The sequence below is a fragment of the Leptopilina boulardi genome, unplaced genomic scaffold, assembly GCF_019393585.1.
Source record: "Leptopilina boulardi isolate dan_hultmark-lab unplaced genomic scaffold, ZJU_Lbou_2.1 LbouV2_399, whole genome shotgun sequence".
In the NCBI taxonomy this organism is placed as follows: Eukaryota; Metazoa; Arthropoda; class Insecta; order Hymenoptera; family Figitidae; genus Leptopilina; species Leptopilina boulardi.
The window spans coordinates 302,555-325,372 of record NW_026137972.1 but is presented as its reverse complement, the minus strand read 5'-3'; the positions used below and the strand labels follow the sequence as shown (position 1 = coordinate 325,372).

Genomic DNA, 22,818 nt, shown 5'->3' with positions numbered 1-22,818 from the left:
TTCTCAATTAACAAAACTCAAAAATTCAAGTGAATTTCTGTTATGGGAGTCATAAGGAATAAGAAAAAAAATTGGTATAAGTTTTAAGTCTGTTTTTTTTTTCAAATGCGAGACAAAATACTGAAATAAAAAAAATATAAAAAAATTTCAATTGGTTCAACTATTATGTATCTACTACAAATTTTTTCAAGTTTTTTCATCTCTTAATACAGTAATATACTTAAGGAAATTTTTTTCTTAAAACTTTCTTAGAAACTATGCTGTCCCCATTTACCCCGAATTTTATGAAATTTTCTAAATTTTGGGGTAAATGGGGACAGTCAGTTTCATGCGTTTAAAGCTTATCTAAATTTTTTTTCTGCTGCATAAAATTAATCCTGGGAATGTAAATACCAACTTAAACAAATATAAACCCGCAAATATTACATTTTAAAGGAAGAAATTTACGTAATTTGTGAAAAATAGCGATTTTGTCCCCATTTACCCCAACTGACCCTAATATAAATAAATAATAAATATACAAATAAATTATATAAAATATAACTCCTTATTACACAAAACTTAATTTATTTTATTTATTGTAGATCAATAATAATTATCTTCTTTTATGTAAAGCAAAAGAATTTTTTATTATATTATTATTAGAAATTTTGTCATCCAACGAAACAAAAAAGAATCACTTATAAAAAAATCGAAAACTTTTTGTCTTTTTAGTTAAATACTAGACAAACGAGATTTTATGAAATATTCAAGAAGTTATAAGAATATCAATGAATCCAAGTCAGGTTATAATTTAAAAACAACACAATTTTTTAACGATTCGACAGAACCGCACTGTCTTCTTCATAAACGAAAAAGAATGTAAGGGAATTTTTTTTTTAAATTAATACATGATATTTGTCATTGATCTAATAAATTTGTCTGGCATTCTTTTTTTCGTTTCTGAAAGCTGTCGAAACGTTCAAAGATTGTGTTTTAGTTTTTTAATTAACCGGACTTGGATTGATTGATATTTTCTACTTCCGCTTCCTCAATATAATTTCCACCAAAAATATGATAACGTCGATAATATTATTGTATTTTATGAAATATTATTTTAATAAAGTTTTTATAAAATCAGTATATTACGTTTTAAGTGTATTTACGTGAACACGAGTCAAATATGCAAAGCATTTACTCAGTTAAAAAACATGTAAAATTATAATGAGAAATCAAACAAAAAAAATATTGACAATTTTTTATATATTGAACGATTCATAATAATAAATAAGTCATATGTTACTGAAAATATGTACATACCTAAAATTAAAAAAATTTACTTTTCGAAAGAAAATTGTCTTTCTACTTCTAGTGTGATTAAAAAAAAGTTTCTTAAAAGATTAGACTGAAATTCATTTTTCAAATTTATTAACAATTAGAATTTTTAACAGTCAAAATATAACATTTTTTTTCTAGATACAGTATACCAATCATCAATGGTTTTCTTTTCTTTTGGAAATGCCGAAATGGAATATTCAAAAAATAATTTTTGTTTAACAAAATTATTATTAATTTTAATAGTTGGGAATTTCCATAAAAAAGCGGATATTCTGTTCGGGCATCACGATGACTAATTTTATCTGTAACTTTTTTTTAATTTTTATAAAATAAAAATTTTTCATTCCCTTGAGAAAGATAAGGAATTAGAAATGTATTCAACAGATTTTTTGATTTTATAACCAAAAAAAGATACAACTGTTTTAATCACCATGACGCATCGACTAAAATTCAATTGTTCTCGTGGAAAAACCCAGATATAAAATTTTTTTACAAAATGTTAATTTAAAAACAATGCGTTTTTCATGTTTTATGTTTTAAAAATTGTTTTATATTACAAATACATTATAAAACCGTCGAGAAAAAAATCACAATTAAAAAAAAATTATTTAATAATAATTATTCAATTATTATAGGTAATATAATTGAATAATTATCAAAATGAATGAAAATAAAATTTATGAATGAAGTGAAAAAGGCTGCACAGTTTTTCATGCATGTTGATAAATAAAAAAAATTTTGTTTACTTTTTGTAACATAGTTAAATATTTTCTAAATATAGTTTGCATAATATTAAACTAATTTTTTAAGACAGTTTTGTGATTAAAAATGAAAATAATTCTGAAAGAAAAGAAACAAATTGATAGCTTTCTAATTTTTCTAAATTTCAGTTCTGTATACACACGTAAATTATCTAAAGAGTTATCTGAACGTTATGTTATTTTTAATTGACTGTATTTTATACTTTTTAATTCATAAATTGACATGACAAAAAAACTAAACCTTCATTATTAAATATTTAAACAAATTTGGTTGAAACAAATATATCAACATCTATACGGAAATTAATTATCTTTATTATCGTAAAATGCCCTGAAATACATTGAAGTACTTTAAATTATCTTAAACTATTTTGAAATAATCTTAATTAACTTAAAGTATTTTGAATTTTCTAAAATATCTCGAATTATCTCAAGTGAATTATCTGAAGTATCTCAAATTGTCTTGAATGAATTATATGAAGTATCGTTAATTTATGGAAGTAACGTAAAATACTGTGAATTATCTTGAAATACTCTGAATTATCTTAAAGTATATTGAATTATCTGAAGTATCGCAATGTGAATTTTCTGAAATATCGTGAATTATAGTGGAAATATTGTGCCGTAAATTAATTTAAAAATTTTCTAAATTATCTTCAATTATTTTGAATTATCTGAAATAACGAAAATAATCTGAAATATCCTGAAATATCCCGTGATACCAAAAACATTGTGAAATATCCTGACTTATATTGGAAGTATACAAAATGTCCCGAATCATAGTTTGGAACAAACTTCAAAAAATTGATTGATTTATTATTTTACTATTATCATTAAAATTGTAATGTCTTTGTGTCAAATGGATGTTATGCAAACTTTTTATTATTACCAAATTCTTCTCTATTCAATAAATGATTTCAATTAAACTAGACTTTACTTTTAAATGGAATGAATCAACTTTTTTTTTCTTTTTTTTATCAAAAAAAGTTTATCCTTCAAGAATGTCCAAACTATCTGTTGAACACGTAAATAATTCATCATTTAAAGTATGCGTTCTCTAAGGTAAGAAGAATGAAATGATGTTGTATTGCGACTTTTCAACCGAAAGAACCTCAAGAGAAGGGGTTTTAGCATATAAGACAGATATGAAGTTGATCCCACTTTAGTTTAATTTAAGATCGCGATTCATTCTTTTCTAATTATTGAAATTTTTTTTCAATATTTAAAGAATTTTTCGTGGTCACAGAATGCACGTGATAGACATTTAATGACAATTTTTATTCCTTTTAATAATGGAAATTTAAATTATTGGTGAATTTCTTTCGGACATTAAGTACATTATAAAAATTGTTCAATTCAGTTTTTAAGCAATTTTCTTATTGTATTGAATTAAAAAAAAGAAAATGTTTTCGACTATAAGGATAATAAGTATTCTCATTTTGGGATTATACCACCAAAGTGCTTTTGGCCAAACCATCATTACAGCTCAACCCAAGTTTGATCAAATATCCAGAAAACCTAATTTTGATACACGTAAGATTTGTGTTTCTAAAATAAAAATTCTAAATTTTTAAAAAAAGGTGAAAGTTAATTTTATTAAAATAATTTAATTATTTGTTAAATATGATTAATACTAATTAATTAAATATATAAAATCATTTATAATTTAAAAAAAAAATGTCTTAAGAATACAGATTTGGATTTTTTCACTTTTTTGAGTATAACTTTTTTGGATTAAAAAATTGATCTTCGGGACATTTTTCACAATTAAGGGTAGTAAATTTCCAATTTAAAACACTAGTTATTAGCCACAAAATTTGTATTAGTTTTTTGTTGGTAAAAAAGTAATTAAAATTTTTCAAATACTTTTTGATTCCTTGTATTATAAATCATATTTATGTTTTATAATTACAAAGTTTAAATGAATAAAAATGTTCTTTTAGTAATAAATTTAATTTTAGTAATAAGGTACTTGACATAAAAAAAATTTGTTAATAACTTTTCATTGTAACTAATTAATTACACAATAAATGACAAATTATTCTTCTTCTTCTTCTTCTACAGCTTTATTTTCAGATGCTCATAAAAGACAATCAGTCACGAACAATTGTTTATATTATTATATTTAATTTGATATTTCGAAAATTACTCGTCTTCCTTATTACAAAAGATATTATATACATATAATTAAACATTTTCTTTTAAATTATTTTCCTTTCTAAAATTTTATTCAACACAACAAAAAATTTGCACAATTTAAAAATCCGTTTCCATTTTTTTCACTATATGTAGATTAACATTTATTTAAATAATTTATGAGTCTTTTTAAATTACACAGATTATAAATAATAAGAATTTTAATTAAAATTATGAAACATTTTGCATATAATTTTTTTTATAATGAAAAGGGAATGAAAAATAGTAAAAAGAGGTTTTCTTTAATTTTAAAAAGTTAGTTACATTTTTTCCTCTTTTGGGGAAAACTTTATTAAATAAATAAAATATTGTTATTAATTTTTTTTATTCCGAATATTGTTTACTTTATTTATTTTTTTTTTTTAATTTAATATTTGAGCCTCGTCATTGGCGAAAGAATAAATTCAAAACAATAATAGATTCGTGTGCACTTTGTGTAAAGTCATTTTTTGAAGAATGGTAATCCAGTAAAAAGGAATAAGGCATAATAGAAAATGTGGCGTAACTTGGTATGCCGAAGGTTATGTCAGAGATTGCATAACTACCTCAGCTGAATTGGCTGGAGAAAGTATTATGAACTTAAAGTAAGCATTAGTTTCTTTCATGTGTATGAGTGCTACTTTGGAGGTATCAAGCCCCAACATTCTCATCCACATCACTCAATGAAACAGATCAGTCAGTGAAAATGTATATAATACATAATATCACACGAACAATGAGAGTTCAAATTTGATAATACTTTTTACTACTTCCATAACCAAATTAAATTTATTTCCCCCTCCTCCCCAAAAAATACTCAACCTTCATGAAATATGAGGTCAGATCTTTTTTTTGGGAAAAGAAAAAAAAACCTCCGAATATGTAAGAAATACAAAGTTTTCTTCTTGGTAAAATAAATTGACTAGAATAAAATTTTGTAATATTTTTATAATAATAATAATAATTAATACCGTCAACTTATTAAATAAATAAAAATAATAATAATATGGACAAAATTACTTTAAAAATAAAAAAGAATATATGAAAGTATATAAAATTTTTTTTTTAAAAAATCCACAGAAAGTAAACGTTTTTTTCAAAGAAAATAAATTTCATAATTATGCATATTTTAGCGTTATTTGCCAACGCAGTATTTGGCACAATTTTTTTATTACATGAACCAATTTTGAAGTTTAAAAATATATATGTAAATATAACCTACATGATCTCTTACAAAATGTCAGGATTATCAGATTTTTAATTCAAGTCGTCTCTATATATATTTTTATACAATAACAAGCCGTAGAGTATAATTTATTGGAGCCTCGAAACTGATGAGGTTTTAAGCAGAGCTATTTTGCAAAACAAAAACAAATTATTACTTTACAAAAATCATATCTTGAAAATGACTAAATACTTTTTTTTAGTTTGTCGGATAAATGTAAACAAAATGCGTCTGATTTTTCAATGTAGAAAAAAAGAAACAACAAAAAATTATTTTTTTTTATTTTGACATTCGATGTTTTTACTCCATTATTTTTACATAAAATTTATTTTTCAATTTGTTAGTTATACTATAAATAATTTTTTTAGTTATGTTAGTTTGTACACATAACATTTTTTTAAGCATTAAAAAATTATGAAAAAATCAACCCTTCGTTTGACACATTTTGAGTCATTTTGACCCAGGAGAACTTTCCTACCGCAAATATTATTATACCACAGAATTTTTTCAAATCATCATTTACAAATACTTGAAGATGGAAGAAAAATTAATTTCTCTTTTACGATGATTAAAAAAAACATAAAAATTAAGTGTGTCAAAGTTATAGAAAGTAAAAAGTTTTTCTTAATTATAAAAAATTTTTGAAATTTGAAAAAAACTATTTTTTAGTTGAAAAAAAGGAAATAAATTTCTAAATTGGAAAATTTTCAGTTTTCTTTCTAATTTGGATAAATATATTTTTTTAACTTGAAAATTATCATGATTTTTTTTAGTAGCTTGAAAAAATTATCACGTCCATTCAATATATTTAAATAAAGGAAAGGGAATATTTTTGTAAGTGTTTAAAAATCTTTGCGCAATGAATATATAAAAAGTCCATTTTTACTGAATTATAATTGATTATGCTTAATATAATTAAAATGTGTTATAAAAAATAAATTATGTAAATTATTTCCACTCCCAAACCGATTTATAAATTCTACATCTAAATTTGAAATTAGTTTGAAAGATGAAAAAAAAATTTTTTTTACTGAGTTATTTGGAGGAAATTATTTTGTAATTAAGGAAGTTCATCTCCAGAAATATAGACCCTCAGATAAAATTTTTTATTTTCTGCTAAGAAGAATTGAATTGAAATTATCTCATATTCTGTACAACTCCAAATTTGTTTATTCCATGTATTGTGGGAAATTCCCTTTTTATCCTGTTTTGCAGAAAACTTTCGAATAGATATTGAAATAATAATAATTTTATTCATTTTAATGCAACTTCTTCAAAGTTTTTTATTTTTTTCTTTATATCATAATTTTGCAGTTTAAAAATTTTGGAAAATACAAAAATGGTATTTTAAGTTCTCTACATTTATTTTTTAAACGAATTTGTTTTTTTTTAATTTTTCAAAAGAATTTTTAATAACTGTTTTATTTCAGAAATTTACAGATTTCGAATGAAACAAGTATTTTGTAATGACATAAATTTCTTATTAATCATAAACTTTGCCATTTATAAACTGTTTTTAGTGCCCTGCAATATTTATAAAAAAAAAACTTTAGATATTAATGGAGGTTTTAATTTAATTTCAACTATCATAAATAAGTATTGAGATTTTATTCTTCCTCATCGTTGGAGAATAATAAAAATTGGACAAAAATTGAATTGCTAGGAATTTAAAATTTTCAATACTTTTTAATGCAAGCCTTTTTATCGTATACACCAAAATTAGTCATTATAATTAAAAATTAAAATTTTATAAAATTATAAAATATTTGTAATTTTTAATTCTTTCGAAAATAATGCATTCATGATTTTTTTTAACCCTCCGTCACTCGCATAGGAGAAACTAATTTATTATTAATTTTTTTATTTTTTACAATAAACAACAACAAAGGTTAAATTAACATTGAATGGAAAGTTTATAGCCTCATTTTAGAAGTGCAAAAAAAATGTTCATGTTACATCAATATTAGACTAAATTATAACCATGTGACAAAAATCTGATGTGAGTGAACCATATTCACTTGCTTATATTGCTCCAATAAAACTTGAATTCCTCCATTATTACTCTTAACATTATATATTCCATCCACCTTTCACAATGCGCTTTCAACCCTTTGACCTCTTTTCCTTTCAACTTCCTTCTGGCACTCATTTTCCAATTCTACTTTGCCACATCTCTACCCATTCCTATTCCACTTCCTATTTTCTTCCTTTAACACACGCTTTTTCTTCTAATGTCAGCATTCTTTCGCTCCACGTTTTTTCTTCATCATTTACACTTTCAAATCGTTTTCTTCCTTTACTTTCGGTTTCTCCACTTTCTCATCATCCTTAATCTTATGCTTCTCTTTCTTCAAAATTCACTTTCCAGTTAATGTAGTTTGTAATCTTTTCCATTTTTTCCACATTTCTTCATTGAAAATCGCAAACTCGTAGCATAGTTTTCACCTATGGTTATGAGAAATATCACCGATGTAATAGGTTACGTCTATTATTGGTTACCCACCTACTGCAAGATTGATTTTTTTATTTTTGTAAAAAGTTATCCATATTCATTACTTTCGTTACTGAAAAAATTAAAATGTTCGTTTTTTCATTGTAATAATAACTATTGGTCAGCATAAATTGCAAAAAATTGACGACAAAATCTGTCAGTGTCATCTTCTTTATCATTTAAATTTATGTAAGAAAATGTTTTTGACAAAATCTAAATCGCAGAATTTCAAGTTTTTCGAAGAATTTTGAAGAAAACGTAAGAAAATTAATTTTTTTTTAGACGATCAATATTAGATATTTTAATGATTAATTCAACCCAAATATGTGAAATATATTATTTCAAACAAGAAAATCTGAAAAAAACCTGATGAGCTGAATGTGTCAATTTAAAAAATTAAATAATAAGTTATTTAAATCTTTGTCATCATTTTATAAACACAGAAAAAACCTAGTCTTATTTTTGTTGCAACTCAAAATGAGCCGCCTACACGACTCATTCTGAATTCAGTTTTTTTCTGTGAACTTGAGAAGAGCTACAAAAATATGCACATCAAATTACAAAATAATTTATTTTTCATATTTAACCAATATGACGAGTTATGTTTTAAAAATTAATTACATTTCATTGGAAGAATTCGCAAGTTTTTTTATACATTTATTGTCTACAGTATACACATTAGAAAAAAAATCCACAGATAAAAAGTTGCACCTTTTCATTTAAATTTTAAAACAAAATCGAAGAATGACCAATAAACCAAAAATAAAAAAAAATTGGCTAATAAAATTCAGCTTTCAGGTATTTATATAATTTATAGATATGCACACTGCAAAAAGAAGTATCTTATTACTCTCTAAATTTGAATTAGCGAAAATTTCACTGTTTGAATCAGCGAATAAAGTTTTCACTGCAAATCAGCGGTTACAGCTAATAAAATAGCGAATCACGAATCGGCGAACGTCGGTCATTTTCGTCGGAAGATAAATTTATTTTAAAATGGAGTATTCCGCTGATTGAAATAGTTGTTAGTCGCTGATTCGCAGCTGCATACTTATAGCTTTTTCAATCAGCGACTATTCGCTGCCAATCAGCGGATTTTAGCTGATTCAAATTTAGAGAGTATAAAGATACATTGGAAGCAAGTTACCAAAAGTATATCTTCTTATCCATCTTATATCTTAAGAAACTAATGTATTTTAAGTTGTTTTAGATAACTTAGAAGCAAGTTATAAAAAAAATAAGATACTTCTTTTTGCAGTGCAATATGTAAATAATAACGTCATCGATTTGGAAGTTAAAATCACAATCAGAGATTTTATGATTTCCCGAGTCGAAATTTAGAGTTGATTTAAGTCCTACTACGAAGTATTAAGTTCGATTTTGATACTTTTTAGACCTGTTTCATCGACTTAAGACCTACTAGGACCTATTTAGATTGACTTAGGTACTCTTAAGTTTCCTGACTTGAAATTGTATAACTGATTTAGAGCCTACTATGTCCTGTTAACATAGATTTAAGTCCTCTTTGGTACCCTTACATAAAAACGTATGACTGACAGAGCCTATTAAGTTCTTTTTAGATCGAATTAAGTACTTTTTGATACTCTGACCAAAGAAACTGGAAATTTTTTATTTTGGAGAATGCGTGCGCATTCCCTCCATAATGTCTTGGTTCCACACGTGTCCATTTTTAATACTTAGTTTTAAAACTTTTGTGTTTGAAAGCGGACGTGTATAACGAGTAGAAAATTATAAAAAATGACATGATATGCATCAATAAATTTATATAAATCATTAAGTTTAAGCAAGTTTTATTATTTATAAATTTTAAAAAATAATTGTACAACGAAAAACATTGTTTCTGTAGAATCAACAAAACTATTTTGTTCTTACTACAGTTGTAACTGTATTGCTATATGAAAGAAAGAATTTTTTGTTTCATACAAATTCTAATTATTAAGACAGCAAAAAAGTGACAAAAAATCGTCGGCTTGGTGAAAAAACATATCACTGCATAATAGCCTCGAAAAAAACTGTTTCAAAAATTCATTGAAAATCAACTAGAATGTGTCAGGTGAGATTTGGAAAACATTTTACATTTTAGAATTGTTATTTGTCTTTTTTTATTTTAGGTTGCCAGTATTAAAAAACTTACCTTACAAATTTTTACAAAAATAGTTTATTGAGCTTGTAAATGTTAATTAAAATTGTATTTTTTCTTACTATTATTTTTCTTTAAAGAAACAAGACTATTTTAATAATTACATTAATATTTGATAAATTTTTTTTGTAAAATTTATAAGGTAATTCTTTTTAATACTGGCAACGTAAAATAAAAAAGCCAAATATAATTCTGAATTGTATATGCCTTCCAAATCTTATCTAAAATGTTTTGATTTTCAACGGAATTTTGAAACAGAATATTTTTTTCAAGGCTATTATAAAGTGATATGTTTTTTCGCGGAACCAACGACTTTTTTGTCACTTATTTGAGTAGGTCCTAGCAGGTCCTAAAGAAGTTTAAATTAAGACCTCCATAGAACCTACTAACCACCTCCGACTAGTTCTATGCGCAAGCGCATATTGTATTGAGCAGTAGTTAGCAGGCTCTGAAAAGGTCTTAATTAAGACCTCCTTAGAAAATAATAACTGCCTAAAAGTGACATAAGTAGCATCTATGAGGTCTTAAGTCGATCCTAACGCAATGTAAATAAGACCTTCTATAACGTACGTTTTAGCAGGCTCTAAGGCGACTTTAAATTTCGACTCGGGTTAATTAACTTTTTCATTTGAAGTAAACTAAAACAAGATTTTTATGTATTTTGCAAATAAAACGTAAATCAATTGAGCATGATTTTTCTTAATTTTTTACTTGCTAGCAATATTAAAATACAAACCATAGCCAGAAGCTATTAGAGGGTACGACAAAGGTTAAATACATCATCACAAGAGTTATAGCTTAATATTTTACATAATCGGAAGTTAAACTCAAAGAATTTATAATTTAATTAAATTTTTTATTTGAAGTAATTCAAAAAAAGATTTTTATGTATTTTGCAATTCATACATAAATCAACAAAAGTATGATTTAAAAAATTGTTTATTTGCAAGCAATATTGTAATACAGCCTAAAGAAAGATAGAGGCCAAATTAGAGGGTACGTACGACAAAGGTTAAACACATAATCATAAGAATTATAGCTTAATTTTTACGTAATCAGAAAAAGAAAAAAAAGAAGATAATTTTATAGCTGCAATGTTTAAATATTAATTATAATATGTTTGGAAAAAAAATTCTTATTTATTTCAAGCACAGACTACGAAAAAATTGTGAACCAGTTTTGTACTTTGTAAAATAAATGAGTCAGAATAAAAATTTGTTCATCAAACTAGTTCTGAAATCTGTTCACCTTGAACACACATTGTCTTGACGAAAGTCCAAAGATTCATAATGTCACCTAAATAATAAAAAAAGTCCTTTATAAAATGTCATATGCGCATTTATAATAATCGTAGCATTAATTAAATAAATAAAACTATGTAAACCACTTCTATCTTAATAACATATTTATATGATAAATGATTCTATCTATTTAGTACAAAATATAGTACAGCATAACTTTTTTATTTATCTCTTTTTTTGTAAAATTATTTTATTCTGAGACATTATTGAAAGAGAGGCCAGTTGTGCAAAATATTTTTAAAGCGTATTACAACCGCACACCGTTCTAAAATTGTATGTCCTTAAAACTATTTCAATTGACAGAATTTTAGTATTATCAATTACTTCATCAAGAAATAATTATCAATAATTAATAGTTAATAATAATTATAATAATAAGAAAATCGAGGTTGCGGATCTCCAATGTGAACTGTCGATCCACGGTCTACCCGCTTTGTTGACTTCAGCGGTGAATGCCTCCTTATTGGAGTCTCCTCCGATTTTGATCAGGAGATCTCCCTTTCTTGTAGGTCTTGCACCTACGACCTGCGTGTAGATGACGTCGAATTCACTTCCCTCCGAAGTTTGCTCAGTACGTCGGCATGTTTTTCCTGTTGGACTCGGATCACCATTGTGGATCCACTCGTCGCTTTCTTCTTACTGGTTTGCTTAAGATTCGGTGCTTTGTCTTCACCTCACTTCCAAGATCTGGAAATCTTAAGTCCGTCCTTAATAGGCATGTTGACATTCTTCTGGACTTTGTAAGACTACCATCTTGACGATCTCCTCTTCGATCCTCTGAAGATACTTAGTTTACTTACTTTTCGCGTTCTTCTTTGATTGTCTCGTTGTCTAGGTCAGACGGAATCAAACTTCTTCTGCTGTAGACGCTAAAAACGCTTCAAGTGCTTCCTTTTCTACTTTTAAGTCTTTCCAAACGGACCTGGGGAACCTTAGGAAACTGGATGCCCCATAGTCCATCCTCTTTGTGGCATTGGATGCTGCAGTATCCAAGGTGTCCAATACTGCTGCACTGTTGTCACTGGATTTCGACTTTGAAAAGACAACTTCAATAATCATATTGATGAAATAGTTAACAAGGTTCTTAAGGTTCTGGGATTTGTAATGATCATTACCAATCCCAGAGCTGCTTCTAAAATATGGTCACCCTACTAGCAGGTCTCTTATAGGTATCGAGATTAAAACAAATTCAAAACAGATTTTTGCGTTTTGCTGTTGACAAATAAGTATACTTTACAACATTTATTTACATAATTATCCTAATTTGAGAAGTGTTTTTAAGATACATACTCAAAATTTCAATTAGATTTTTGTATTTAGATTTAATTAATTGTAATTGGTATTACCAACTGTCCTTATATTTAACAAAGTGTAAATTTTTCTGCCCCATCAAAAACATTGCGTAATTTTTCATTATTTAAATTTAACTGTTATAGAACTGAATATGGAAATAATTCAATTTACGATCGTATATGTCGAGAAGTTAATGCATACGCTGATAAATTAAATTTTTTTATAATTTTGCACCAAGATTTGCCACTGCTTTACGTTATTTACTTTTTGTTTTTAATAGCGTAACACAGCGTAGAATACTAATTGCCGTATCTTGAAAGTATTCATAGTCATAATAATAAAAATAAACATAAATACATTATTCTAATATAAATGTTATATACTAGTTTTTAATAAAGCATTAAATTGGCAATATTTTCTAAATTTATGATATTCAACATTCGTCATATACGATTTACTAACTAAGGATTTTTTAGGATGCAAATTTTACTTAAAGAAATATCTAAAAATTGGCAATGCCATATTTAAAAACTTGACCTTCACCTTATTTGTAAATTACTTACTAATTATAATTCTCAACTATTTACTATTATATTATATTAATTTCATATTAATATAATTGCAGCGGAGTACATTTTACCATGCAACAGGACGGATGTAAAGCTGGATCTTTGTATTCAAAAATCCTTTAATCATTTGAGACCATATCTAGTTAGAGGTAAGTGTAAATGTTGTCTTGTTCTAGATATTATAAACAGTTTCTAAACCTTTAAAAATTTACAATATTGTTTCTATCTTATTTTTTTAATTTGAATTTTATTAATAAAAATGTTCTGTATAGTGTATAGGCTAAATTTAAAGTACCTTACAGTTCTAAAAATGTTTTTAGAACATTTAAAACGTTTTTCAAATGTAATTTTAGCAGACATTTACATACTTAAGAAATATGAAAAAAATTAAATGTTTATTCTAATAATATATTATTTTAATTTATTCAAATAAGTTGATAGTTTAGAACTATATGTTCCATATCATAAAATTAGAGATTTCTAATATGATTTTTAGCCATATGAAATATGTGTTTTTCATATTACTAATATTCGGATTATAGATATAACCCCAAATTTCAGTTCTAGAAATCTGTTCACATCCGACGTCCGATTCCAGAGATATGTAGTTTATGTGTAAATCTCACATTAAATCTCTAATTTAGAGATTAATTTTTTTCTGTGCAGCACTACAAAAAGAAGTATCTTATTTTAAGATGTTTTGGTAGCGTTTTCAAGACATCTTAAACATCTTAATGTCTTAAAAACGCTATACCAAAACATTTTAAAATAAGATACTTCTTTTTGCAGTGAATAAAAATTCCAAAACTCTAACAGAACTTTTTGGAAAATTAAGTCATAATTATACAATCAGACAGAAACATTTTTTTCGTGAACTTGATTTTTTTTATCTCAGTGGAACGTATAATAAATAAAAATTGCAAATTTTTACATTTGTCTTTAGGAATATCGGAATTGGATCTGCCACCAATCGAACCTCTAACTATTCCAGAACTAGGAATGAAAAATGATCAAGGTGCAGTGCGTGTTCATGCCCTGTTTTCTAATATTACAGCATTTGGACCTGGAAACTATTCTGTAACAAAGGTTAGAGTTAACATAACGACTCTACGGCTTGATCTGCACTTAAAAATTCCAAAAATTGATCTACAAGGACACTACAAAGTCGTAGGAAACATTCTTCTGTTTCCAATTCAAAGTGAAGGGAACTTTTGGGCTTCTTTCGGTAAGAATATATTTTAATATTTTTAATTTATAAAAAAAGAACTTGAATAGAATATAGAAATTACTAAACGTGATTCCACTTTTACTAAATATATTATTACGCATTAGGATCACAAAGAACCCAATTTTTTAATTAAACATTATCATTCGGATTATGAATTCCACAAAGTATTGGCCAAAACTCATTAGAACTTGATTTCCAGAGAGTGACACCATCGAAATTAATATCTGAATAAATAATAATTTTTCAATTTTTTTTATAATGTTCTGCTTTTATTTTGACTGACAATGAGTGTTAATATGATTTAAATACAGGTGTGCTTTGAATAGTGCTCTGGCTAGCCGTACCGACAATTTCTGACGGTAGTGTATATGTAGACTCAGTGGTAATTTGTCAATCAACCCGAGATTGATCGGACGTTAAGCACTATTACCATGGTCAATATAATCTCTCCATATTGGTGTCCGCCATTCGTAAAATTATTAATAAAATATCAAAGCAAGATAATACTTATTCAACATTTTCAAGCAATATAATTGTTCTTCAAAAATTTTGTGTATTATAATTTGTATTCAAAAATTTATGTGCATTACTATTAAATTAAATGAATTAATAATTATTGCTAAATTTAATAACATGTCACTCACATATTTCTCATATATATACACGTCGATAAAAGAAATATCTGCGCTAAATTACTGCTTGTTCTGCACGATGACGTCACACTGGACTGCTCAATTATTAATATCTTATTACAATTAAGTTGTTAATTATTTTTTTGGGGGGTTATTTATTATCCCTATGTATGGCCTCTGATTTAATTTGATTCAAAATATTAAATAAGATAAAAATAAGAAAAGAAAATAATTTTAGTTTTAACCTTTATAATACATATTTACGCATTTCCAAAAAAGAAACTTAAATTCCAATTTAATTACCTAGTGGTGTCTTTTGATCTCTAATTGATTCTAACGAACATGAATATTCTTTCGTGAGACTTTAGAAAATTTTAAGATGATACCATCTTTACCTGTAGATAATGACCGGTGATAAGAGTTACTGATTTGTACTACTTTCGTGTAATTGGTCACGACTTTGTCCTGGACGGGTTTCGATGATTTATGGCTTTTTTCTTTCGATACTCTTCAGACAATAGCGACGAGGCACATAGTGACTTTCATTTTTAAAATATAGTTAAAAAAAATTAAAAATGTCGGATCCAAGATAGCGGATTATAAGGTTTCTGGTTTTTATCTTTTTTGTCACACAAAAAAAGCTTTATTACAGTTTTCTAATTTTTGACCGCCATATTGGATCCGCCATTTTTAATTTTTAAAAACTGACATCGGATTCGTAATCAGCGACCCCGAAATAACTTTTGTCGACATTATTGATTCGCTATCATGAATTAAACGCTGTTAAAACATTTGGTGCCGATTTTCTGGGACATTCATAGTTTGCGTTTCGCCAGGGTACAAATTAAAAATCTTCCATATTCTATTTAAATTAAATTGTTCAAACACTGAAGAAAACATTTATTTGATTCAAGTAATCGGTTAATCAAATAAATATTCACTTAAACCAATAACTTCTGTATAAATAATTTCTTACAGTTTTTATTCAATTTAAAGATTTAATCATTGAATAGTTCGTTTATTAAATTCAACAGTAATTTTCATCAATTTTCATTCATTTTCCACATTATCTTCACTCACTATATGAATGTGCGATGAATTCGTCGTACATTCATATTTTCCGATCCGCCATGGTTAACCAACATGTGTGATTATTAATTTAGATCAAACCTGACCATTTATTGATTATACATCAATCAACACCTTAAAAGCCTACTTTTGTTCCTTGTTAAATTTTTTCCCTTTAATAAATAAAATTTATTCTGACTTTAAATACGTATATTAAAGTGCCTCAATTTAAAACGTGAAACGCTTGTCGCACGCTGATAGAAATTTATTATTTTTTCAGGTGATGTTGCAGCTATCGCTAAAGTACAGGGTGTTGAAGAAATACGAGATGGAATTAGCTATATGAGAATAGCCCGTCTGATCGTTGACTTTAATTTGGATACTGCCGCATTCAATGTGGTGGATCAGTTGAAAATCAATAATGTATTGGGTCAAGCAATGAATAAGTTTCTCAATGAGAATGCTAAAGAAATAATTGAAGAAATGAAACCAGCGGCAAGATCAAGTATTGCCAAGCATTTTCAAACATTTTTAAATACAGCATTCACTAAAGTTCCAATGAATGTTTGGCTACGAGATAATTAATATATAATATGCAAAAAATTTTTTTTTTCAAAAATAATTATGGTTTCAATATCAGTAACATACATTTTCTAATATTTTTGTTAATTTCTCCTCGGTGCAATTCAGATATAAAATAAAATAGTTTGAATTACTCCAAATTGCCACTTTGTAAAAATAAATGGTACTTTTTTATAGTGGCATACATTGTTATTTTTAGATAAAAATGAAAAAATACCAAATTGAAATATTATATAAGTAAATTAAGTTTCATTATTTTAGAAAGACTTGTACGTGTATGTAGATTGTAAATTTTTTTTAGTATTTAAAATCCTTAAATTTTTTTTTGAGAAAATTAACATTTGAATGTTTAAAAAATAATTTTTTGGTTCTCATTTAATGCACAAAATACATTACTCTCATTTTTAAAAGCCCGCACACATCTTCATGCAGCACTTGTGAAAATGCATAGTTTTAGAATTGTATTTTGCTAAGATTATTATGGTAGAAATAAAATAACGTAAAGGGTGACATCACTCAGAGTTTTTAAAGAATCAGGTACGAATTTTAAAAAATTAAAAAAATTATTTTTAAAGCTGTATTGTCTAGGTCTGACCACTGCGTTTTTTAACGTTTGTTCACAGTTGCGCCATCTACATTTGTGTGAAAAAAGCTGTTCACGATGGCGTTAAAAATTACACTCAAAGAAAATATTTATTTGAACCAAATATATAATTTTTTGTATTAACACAATTTTTTGGTTGCTTCAAACAAAAATTTATTTGATTCAAAAAAAATATTTATTTTATATAAATAAACATTTATTTGATTCAAAAAAATATTTATTTGATCTAAATAAACGATCGGGATATTTTAATAAATTTTTGCGAATGAAGAAAGAATTTGTTTGAATCAAATAAACATTTCGTTGATTCAATTAAAGTTTGGTTAACTGTATAGCAATGCATTTTGTTGATTTAACCAAAATTTGGTTGTCAATAAACTCGGTGTACCCACCCTTGGTGCATAATATACTATTAAATTTCAATATTTTGTCTGGCAAGACATTTTGTTAATTTTTATAAAACAAATTATTTCATGAAATTTCAAAAATAAAGTAATTTACTATTTTGGGTTTATATTGCACATAATATTCTTTTACTTAAATTTAATAATAATAAAAATAATAATAACAATAATAATAATAATAATAATAATAATAGTGTTAATAATTTTACGTACAATTTGCATGAAGTAGAACAACTTTGTAATATATTTAGGTTTTAACATATAAATATTGCAATAAATTATATTTTGCGGTGTCGCTTTCTTTGGACATTTAATATTATAAGCTTATTATTATAAAAGATTTCTGTATAATGATCAGTTGAGGTAAATGGGGACATGAGGTTATAGAGCTTAATTTACAGTTTTAAAATTAATTTCAACGTCAATATTTTAACCTCAGATCACCTGCAAGAGGTTTTGAGTATTGTCAAGCTTTTATCTTGATAATTGGCAGCAAGATAAAAAAAGTTATCGCTCAATGCATAAAAACTTGAAAATCAAAGTCAAACTGTTTCAGTATTTTGCCTCCATTTCAAAGAAAACAGACTTAAAAATCATACCAAATTTTTTTCTTATTCCTTATGACTCCTATAACAGAAATTCACTTGAATTTTTCATTTTTGTCAATTTGGTTAATAATGACAAGCTGTCCCCATTTACCTTGAGTTTTCAAATTTTTCGGGTAAATGGGGACAGCTTGTCATTATTAACCAAATTATCAAAACTCAAAAATTCAAGTGAATTTCTGTTATGAGAGTCATAAGGAATAAGAAAAAAATTTGGTATTTACCCCAAATTTTATGAAATTTTCTAAATTTTGGGGTAAATGGGGACAGTCAGTTTCATGCGTTTAAAGCTTATCTAAATTTTTTTCTGCTGCATAAAATTAATCCTGGGAATGTAAATAACAACTAAAAAAAAGTAAACCCGAAAATATTACCTTTTAAAGAAAGAAACTTACGTAATTTTTGAAAAATAGCGATTTTATCCCCATTTACCCCAACTGATCCTAAAGTTTCTTAAATATGTTTTTAAACAAAATAAATACAATAGTAATGAAAAAACGTATATAATAAATTTAAATGTAAACAAAAATATTATAAGAGCAAAAAATACAATGTTTTGGTAAAAGAGAAAGTTTTTTTTTAAATTATTGTTATAATAATTATACAAGTAAGTTTAGCCTCATAATAATTAGGTAAGTTTAATTATGTAGGTGAAATCTTATAATTTACATATTTCTTTTTTTTTACACAAAAGGATGTAACTAAATTGAAAACACAAAAAATATAATTTTTTACATTAAATCTCTTCCTTACAATAATTATTATTTATAAACACAAAACAAAAACAATTTGTAAGAATAGAGAAAAAAAAAATTTTTTTAACTATAACTTAAAATCATTTTATATGATTTATCAAAATTTTCTTAATCGATGATTTTATTCAAAATATTTTTTCCTTCTTTTTTTTATGAAAATATTTGTGAAAAGATTATTAAATAATAAAATTTAGAAGAATTTAAAATAATCAGCTTAAGTTATTATAAATCTCTGATTTGATAAATTAAATTTTTTTTAAAAAATATTTTCTGAAAACATCCACCTAGAATCTTATTTCTCAGAATAAGTTTTCTTCGTACAATATGAAACACAATGCCTTGTGGGAAGTTGGCGCAGCGGAAACTCATAAAAATGTTCTTAAAAGGTCAAGAACGAATGTAAAACAATTCTTTTGTATTTTGACATTTTTTACTCTTAATTTTTTTGACAAAAAAAATTTATATGTGAAAAAATGTTTAATACAAAAAAATTACCTCAATAAATGTCACTACGAATTTCTTTTTAAATTTAAAAAAATAAACATTTATACTTGAAGAAATTTTTATTTTTTAGTTTTTCTTGAAAGCAAATTTCGTGTTAAACATTTCTTCACATGCATAAATTTGTTCTCCTTAGGGCAGTATTTACTGAGCTTAACAATTTTTATAGTCTAAAAATGTCAGTGAAAACGTCTGGCAATGTTCAGATAATTAATTCTTGTATTGTGTGGGTAGCCAGTCAACCAACATGACTTATGAGCCTTTAATATGAGAATAACCTTATGAAAGCTAACGCAGGAACTAGATCCTGAAATCTTACAATGTTTATGCTCTTATTGTTCAATTTCAAATATTATTTTAGTTGAAAATTACCTTCTCTTCCTAAAAAGTTGTTAAAACTCGTCTATATACTGAAAATTTAATTTAATTAAATCTTTCATTTTTAACACAAGTATTGTACTTTTTCAAGAAAAAAATTAATATTTTTTTGGGTGTTTTGATATATCTAAAAAAAACTTCCCTGGTGGATTGAAAAATATGAATGTGCGATGAATTCGTCGCACATTCATAGTGAGTGGAAATAATGTAAAAATTAATTAAAATTTTTAAAAATTACTATTGAATTGAATAGATAAACAATTTAATTAATTTGTTATTATTGATTAATAATAAATAAATTTGTATTAGAGTCAGTTGGGGTAAATAGGGAAGAAATGGCTATTTTTCACAAATTACGTAAATTTCTTCCTTTAAAATGTAATATTTGCGGGTTTATAATTGTTTAAGTTGGTATTTACATTCCCAGGATTAATTTTATGCAGCAGAAAAAAAAATTTAGATAAGCTTTAAACGCATGAAACTGACTGTCCCCATTTACCCCAAAATTTAGAAAATTTCATAAAATTTGGGGTAAATACCAAATTTTTTTCTTATTCCTTATGACTCCCATAACAGAAATTCACTTGAATTTTTGATTTTTCTCAATTTGGTTAATAATGAAAAGCTGTCTCCATTTACCCCAAAAATTTGAAAACTCAGGGTAATGGAAGACAGCTTGTCATTATTAACCAAATTGAGAAAAATCAAAAATTCAAGTGAATTTCTGTTATAGGAGTCATAAGGAATAAGAAAAAAATTTGGTATGATTTTTAAGTCTGTTTTCTTTGAAATGGAGGCAAAATACTGAAACAGTTTGACTTTGATTTTCAAGTTTTTATGCATTGAGCGATAACTTTTTTTATCTTGCTGCCAATTATCAAGATAAAAGCTTGACAATACTCAAAACCTCTTGCAGGTGATCTGAGGTTAAAATATTGACGTTGAAATTAATTTTAAAACTGTAAATTAAGCTCCAAAACATCTTGTCCCCATTTACCCCAACTGACCCTATTTTATTTTTTATTTTTAAATTAGGCAACAAAGAAAACAATTATACTGTCATCTAGCGTGTAAAACGCGCGGCAATCATTTTACCGATAACGCCACATTCTACTTTACAACAAAATGATAATTTAATATTAAATTTATGTTTTATGCATTAAATACAGACCAATGTAAATTCGTAACATTTCAATTATATACTTTAAATATTTCTAAAATAAATTCTCAGTTTTTATTTTTTATTAAACCTTTTTATCAATGGTAAAAATAATAAGTATTTACGGAGAGGAATATAGATGGTAAGAACTAATGATCTTAAGATGGTAAAAAGTAGATGTTATCCGGTACTATCATTATGCTACTCGGTACTGTATCAAAGATGTTACAAAAAGTATGGTTATGTTACCCACTACAATCAAGATGTTACATTGTACAATCTGGATAGAAAATGATAGAATCTAGATTGCCATTTTTTCTATTGAATGTTGCAAATTCTTGACCCCCCTCCCCTTCAAGCGCAACATAATTTATGGATGGTCCCATATACTGAAAAATAAAATTATTTTATTCAAATAATCGGTTACTTGACTCAAATAAATATTTACTTGAACCAATAATTTTTGTATTTGAAACAAATACCATTTAAGACTTAAATAATAATTGTTTGATCTAAATAAATATTTATTTGATGTAAATAAATATTTATCTGCGATAATAGTCAAGTAACAGATTATTTGAATCAAATAAATTTTTTTTGTAAATCAATTAATCTTGATTTTTTGTATTCAGTATTCTTAAGATTTTTTATTGTTAGGCGAAACTTTCCTGCGAAGAGTGACAAACTGCAATAAACCGCAATGACGGTGCTTGTCTTTAAAATCAATCGGAAAATTATCTCCAAAGATAAGACTCGTTTAAATATGCACCGCGTTCAAATATCCCTCGAGTTACCGTATAATCTAATTTGCTCCCTGAGGGACAATTTAATTTGTAACATCTGAAATCACCTATTATTTGGATCAATGCACTATTTTTAATCATTATTCTTTTGATATTGTTTGTGAATTAAAAGAGACTTCGGGTCGAAAAAATCGAAATTTACTTTTTTTACCATTATATTCCTATATAGTGGACCTATAGGGGAGTGTAGTCAAGGTTGGACATAGTTTTGACCTTTTGATTTTTCTCTACAACTTCCCCTGTAAGCCGAATTTTAAGATTTCTTGCATATGGTTCGAAAGATCTACTAAAATGTAATGTTTTTGCTGAACATTGTAAAAATATTTGACCAAAAGTTTCGGAGTTATAATTAAAAAAAAAAGTAGTCAGGGTTGAGCCACTGTCGTTTAGCGTCACATCACACACACGCGTGATCTAAACACCATATTACGTTCCACATTTTCATATAACATCTTAATGAACAATTTTAGTCAAGTTACTTTGTCTTTGAGATATTTTTTCTGCACTTAATTGTCTTCTTTTGAAACAAGAAAAAAGTTTTTTGTTGAGCGTACAGCACTGACTTGCATAATACGTCTTTATTGTTCGCACACTTCACTATAACGTATGTGAAAAGTTCGCTGACATTGCTAACAAATACTTACATACAAAGACAGATGGATCTAGTGTAATAAAACAAAATAAACGCGATGGCTCAACCCTGACCACTGTCCAACCCTGACTACTCTCCCCTATTTAAACACCAAAACTATTTTTAACAATTTCGACAGGTTGTCAAGTTATAGGAGCTCAAAATGATTTTTTTG

At 26.2% G+C, this 22,818-nt stretch overlaps 1 protein-coding gene across 1 annotated transcript; it reads left to right on the top strand.

Moving 5' to 3' along the window:
* Window positions 1-3,245: 3,245 nt before the first annotated feature.
* LOC127289081 (protein takeout-like) lies at window positions 3,246-21,274 on the top strand. The gene is made up of 4 exons (XM_051316844.1): window positions 3,246-3,611; window positions 13,350-13,442; window positions 14,237-14,518; window positions 16,502-21,274. The coding sequence occupies exons 1-4, from the start codon at window positions 3,482-3,484 to the stop codon at window positions 16,804-16,806; spliced, it is 810 nt and encodes a 269-aa protein (XP_051172801.1). The 5' UTR covers window positions 3,246-3,481; the 3' UTR covers window positions 16,807-21,274.
* The last annotated feature ends 1,544 nt before the right edge of the window (window positions 21,275-22,818 follow it).